Source organism: Patella vulgata, chromosome 9 (assembly GCF_932274485.2).
Source record: "Patella vulgata chromosome 9, xgPatVulg1.2, whole genome shotgun sequence".
NCBI lineage: Eukaryota > Metazoa > Mollusca > Gastropoda > Patellidae > Patella > Patella vulgata.
In genome coordinates this window covers 5,124,724-5,130,101 of record NC_065887.2, presented here as the reverse complement: position 1 = coordinate 5,130,101, position 5,378 = coordinate 5,124,724, and the positions used below count along the sequence as shown (strand labels likewise).

At 38.5% G+C, this 5,378-nt stretch overlaps 1 protein-coding gene across 1 annotated transcript; it reads left to right on the top strand.

Annotated features, from left to right (window-relative positions):
* The first annotated feature begins 2,207 nt into the window (after window positions 1–2,207).
* On the top strand, window positions 2,208–5,378 carry LOC126832517 (cytochrome P450 2D14-like). Its single transcript, XM_050563323.2, has 3 exons — window positions 2,208–2,372; window positions 3,382–3,822; window positions 5,200–5,378. Exons 1-3 carry the CDS (start codon window positions 2,330–2,332, stop codon window positions 5,376–5,378), a joined length of 663 nt encoding a protein of 220 aa, XP_050419280.2. The 5' UTR covers window positions 2,208–2,329.

Here is a 5,378-nt window from a genome sequence, read left to right as displayed (position 1 = left end):
ACGTGTATCAATTTTGATAAAAAAACAACATTTGATTTAATTTACTGACAATATTTGCAGATAAACCAAAGCTGTCTCACTAGGTCCAGAGGGGTGCGTATGTTTAATAAGTTCTAGTACTACCAGTAGTATAAAATTAACTTATTTTCAAGACGTTACATGCATTAATAATGAAATTAAGTAAAACATATTTTACATATAATTGTTTTACGCATAACGGGTGACTTGATTCTAATACACACACTTACATCATTTGTGGTGCTAGCTGTTGACTTGATATCTGCCTCTTCTTCAGCAAAAACGAACTGGAAGTAAATTGTAATTATTTTTATTATTGATCACATTATTGTATTATAGATCAAGATCAGCACTTAAACATTTTATATTATTGAATAAAAAGCTGTTGAATTATATTCCGTTTTATTTTAGAAATGAATTAAAAACATTATCAGTGATAAAATTGTTTTTACTTACATCAATGACTTCATCAATCTTAATCAATTCGTACGACTCTCCTTCGTAAACAACAGCCATTGCTTCTACTGGAAATAACTTGTGGTAGGTCTATTTCGCGCATGCGATGTAAAACATAATTCATCGTCCAATGACAGCTGCTGCAGGGTCAGGCATGGATCGTATGATCGTATATAATATTATATACGATCATACGATCCATCATATATAATCCATGGCGTGATGTCTGCGATATCACTTCTGTGAAAGCAGACGTTAAAGCACCAGGTAGTAGTAGTAGTATGGCGTGGGTTTAATTGAAACTAGAATATCGCGCTTAACCAGTTGTGTTGTTATAAAGTCATCGTTCGTTAGTGTTCAATAACATGGCCGGAATTCTAATAAAACTGCATGACGCATTTCAAGACACTACCCTAGACGATATTAATGAGTTTTGTAAGGATAATCTCAATGTCACAACTTGTTTAGTATTTGGCGTTTGTGTTGGATTATGGTGGCTAATGCGAAAACCCCGAGGGATCCCCCCGGGTCCAAGATTTACGTTACCTATACTAGGAGATCTGTTGTCTCTGGACGGAGGAGACGGTGATGTGAGAATAGCTATAAGACAACTCAGGAAGAAACATGGAGACATATTTAGCGTTTATTTTGGACCGAGATTATTTATATTCATCAGTGGTTATGATTTGATTAGAGATGCTTTGGTGAAAAGGGCCGACGTGTTTAGTAACAGACCATCTTTGTTTTTGAACGATTCTGTCAGCCAGAAAAAAGGTAATCAAGGATTCACGTCCACAATTCGCGCGCGTGTGTGTGTGTGTGTGTGTGGGGGGGGGGTGTCTCAAGGTGGCTAAGGGGGTAAGACGCTGGCTCGCTAGCCTGGAGGTCGGGTGTTCGATCCCTGCATTGACCGAGAAAGTTCATCCAGAATTTCCGGCGTGGTTCCCCCTTTTAAGTGATGCGGGTTATGGCAGGTAAGGTTACTGAAATGGACATTTGGTTATGGCAGGTAAGGTCTACTGAAATGGACATTGGGTTATGGCAGGTAAGGTCTACTGAAATGGACATTAGGGTTATGGCAGGTAAGGTCTACTGAAATGGACATTAGGGTTATGGCAGGTAAGGTCTACTGAAATGAACATTAGGGTTATGGCAGGTAAGGTCTACTGAAATGGACATTAGGGTTATGGCAGGTAAGGTCTACTGAAATGAACATTAGGGTTATGGCAGGTAAGGTCTACTGAAATGAACATTTGTGTTTTGGAAGGTAAGGTCTACTGGAATGGACAAATATTTGGATTCCATGCAAACTTTTCACAATGTCCTCAAACCGCGAATACTAGTATCAAACAATTATAAAATGTTATTTTCAGGGATCGGTCTTGCCTCGGGTCAACTATGGAAAGATCAAAGAAAATTTGCTGTAGAAACTTTAAGAGAATTTGGTTTTGGAAAATCGATACTTGAAGACAAAATTAATGAAGAAATCGGATATTATGTTGAAATTATTGGAAAACAAAAGGGTAAACAATTTAACATGTGTCGCTTAACCCAAGCCTCCGTTTCCAACGTGATTTCATCTTTAGTTTTTGGACAAAGATTTGAGTATGAGGATCCAATATTTAAAGAATTTCTGAAGAAGCTGGCAGAGAATTTCGCAGCGGTTGGCTACACGTCTGTGTTGAATTCCCTACCATTTCTTCGGTTCCTACCTGGTGATTTGTTCAAGTTTAAGAGAACTGTTCGTAATATTGCGACCGTTGAGAAAAAGTTGATTGAATCATCTATTAATGATCATGTGAAGAATTATGATGAGAACAACACCAATGATTATATCAGTAGTTATATTAAAGAAATGAAACGAGTTGAAAAAGTTGGTGAAGAATCCAATATAAATAGTAAGTATGCTGATCTATCTTTGTTTGAGAGGGAGAGAGAGAGAGAGAGAGAGAGAGAGAGAGAGAGGTATAACATCCACTCGACACAACACAAACGAGGTCATTTCGGGACTAACATATGGTTCAATTTTATTTCAAAACCGGTGGATATCTTTGTTAGAGGGTTGGGTGGTTGAATAGTTTTTTTTTAAAAACAATATTTTTATTCATATATAATATTAATGCAAATGGGTGCATATACATAGTTCAAAAGGCAAACACGTGCATATTATATAAATATGATAAAATAAGGGCCGGCGGAATCAATTCCTAGGACTTTAGGCGCCCCTCGTTTTTTCCTAATTTCTTATTTTCCTGGAGATCTAGGGACGTTTTGCTAATGAAATTACTCAGCAATGTGTCTATATCCTTTACCATGCAGCACATTCGATGGTGATTTTCTGTGATGCTAAACTTGACAAATATATGCATAATAATTCCAAGGTTGTGCTTGCTCTAGAGGTCACAGTTGTTATACGAGTTTGATGAAACTGAGAATGTATGTTTATAACCGGAAGATCCCGACATTTGTAGCTTGTGGACTCTCTAGACCTCACAGTGTTTATTTCATTGTCAAAACCGTTCAAATATATCACAGAAAATCACCATCGAATGTGCTTGAATGGTAAAGGATTTAGACACATTGCTGAGTAATTTCATTGGCAAAACGTCCCTAGAACTCCAGGAAAATAAGAAATTAGGAAAAAACGAGGCTCGCTATTTTCGCTGTGTGTTATTTCTTAATTTCCTATTTTCGAGTTGATTTTGGCTTGTATAGCGTGTTGTCGCCTCACATTTTGTCGTAACTTCTACTTTTCGACTTTCGTGTTTTGAAGAGGTGAAAAGTAGAAGTTATGAATGGTAGTTATAGGCTTCGATATTTATCAGTGTATATTCTGATTCCTGCATTATATTCAAGGCGTAATCATCCCTGTACATCCAATTAAATTTATATTTTTGTCATTTTCAGAGGAGAACTTAATTAAAGCTATCGGAGATCTTTTTGCGGGTGGTACAGAGACAACATCAACAACTATTTTATGGACGATTCTCTACTTCCTGCATCATCCAGACAAACAAACAAGATGTTACAAAGAGATTCAAGATATTATTGGTTCAGGTCGTCTACCATCTATGAAAGACAGACCATCTATGCCATATACTCAAGCTGTTGTGCATGAAGTCTTGAGAATTGTAAATATTGGTGTATTTGGGCTGCCGCACTCTGTTGACGAGGATATAATATTCCACGGTTATCATATGCCAAAAGGGACTGTAGTCATTCCCAATCTTGATTCAGTTCTTTCAGACGACAAAATCTGGGGAGATCCTGATGTTTTTCGACCCGACAGATTTCTGGATGAAAATGGACAACTAGTAAAAAGGGAGGAATTTATCCCCTTTTCTATGGGTAAAAACATATATATTACTGTATTGAGTACACAAACGATGCCATGCGTTAATAAGATCATTGATTCAAGTGCCGTGATTTTGATACGTGGGTTTTCTCCAGATTCTAGCCGCCCCACCCCCACTAATAACGATCCGTACACACGATCGTTGTCTCCGGATTCTCGACGCCCCCACCCCCACTGTTAAAGATCCCTACACACGTGGGTTTTCTCCGAATTCTCACCGCCCTTGCCCACTGTTAAACATCCCTACACACGTGGGTTTTCTTCGAATTCTCACCGCCCTTGCCCACTGTTAAACATCCCTACACACGTGGGTTTTCTCCGAATTCTCACCGCCCTTGCCCACTGTTAAACATCCCTACACACGTGGGTTTTCTCCGGATTCTCGCCCGCCAACCCCCACTGTTAAAGATCCCTACACACGTGGGTTTTCTCCGAATCTACCGCCCTTGCCCACTGTTAAACATCCCTACACACGTGGGTTTTCTCCGAATTCTCACCGCCCTTGCCCACTGTTAAACATCCCTACACACGTGGATTATCTCCGGATTCTCGCCCGCCAACCCCCACTGTTAAAGATCCCTACACTCGTGGGTTTTCTCGGAAGTCTTGCCGCGTCCACCTCCACTGTTAAGGATCCCTACACACGTGGGTTTTCTCCGAATTGTCGCCGCCCCACCCCACTGTTAAAGATCACTACACACGTGGGTTTTCTCCGAATTCTAGCCGCCCCACCCCACTGTTAAAGATCCCTACACATGTGTTTTTTTTTCTCCGGATTATCGCCGCCCCTAACCCCACTGTTAAAAACCCTTCAAACACAAGCGAATTTCTGAAATGAACACACCATATGTTAGTCCCAAAACAATGCCCCAATCTCGCTTTATTGTATTGTATTTCAGAAGAACAAATATTGCTATCCTTTATAAATACAGTCATGTAAAGTGAACTAATGACATGGTGTCAAAGTTCTTTTAGAATTAAAGATACATTATGGGAGATTAGATAAAGAGTTCACTGTTCTCGTTATAATTGTTAAAAAAGTAGATAACGCAAATAGAAGATGTTGAAAAATTCGATCAAATATTGCTCCACTATGAACCGATAAGTCGGTACGATAAAAAAACCAACATAGTCTCGGTCATCCAATTTTGGATTTAATCATCAATGAGCGTTGAGCAGCAGATTAAATTACCAGTGAAAGTCCGAAAAATAAGTTGACATTGTGAGTTGATTATGGTTTAGATAAGTTAATTAATGTCTAATCTATAGTTTTTATAACATATCAGGCCTAAAGAAAGGCCTTCAATTGATCGATTTAACTCTTGCATAATGTATGTTTAATATAAAGCAACCATTGTTTCTATTTATAGGAAGAAGAATCTGTCTTGCAGAATATATGGCTAAAATGGAATTATTTTTATTTATGACAACCTTGATGCAAAGATTTGAATTTAAACCAGTGGATCCTGATAATTTACCAACATTAAAGGGTGTTTTTGGAATCACCCACGCTCCTTCTAAATATGAGGTTCGAGCCATACCCAGATAA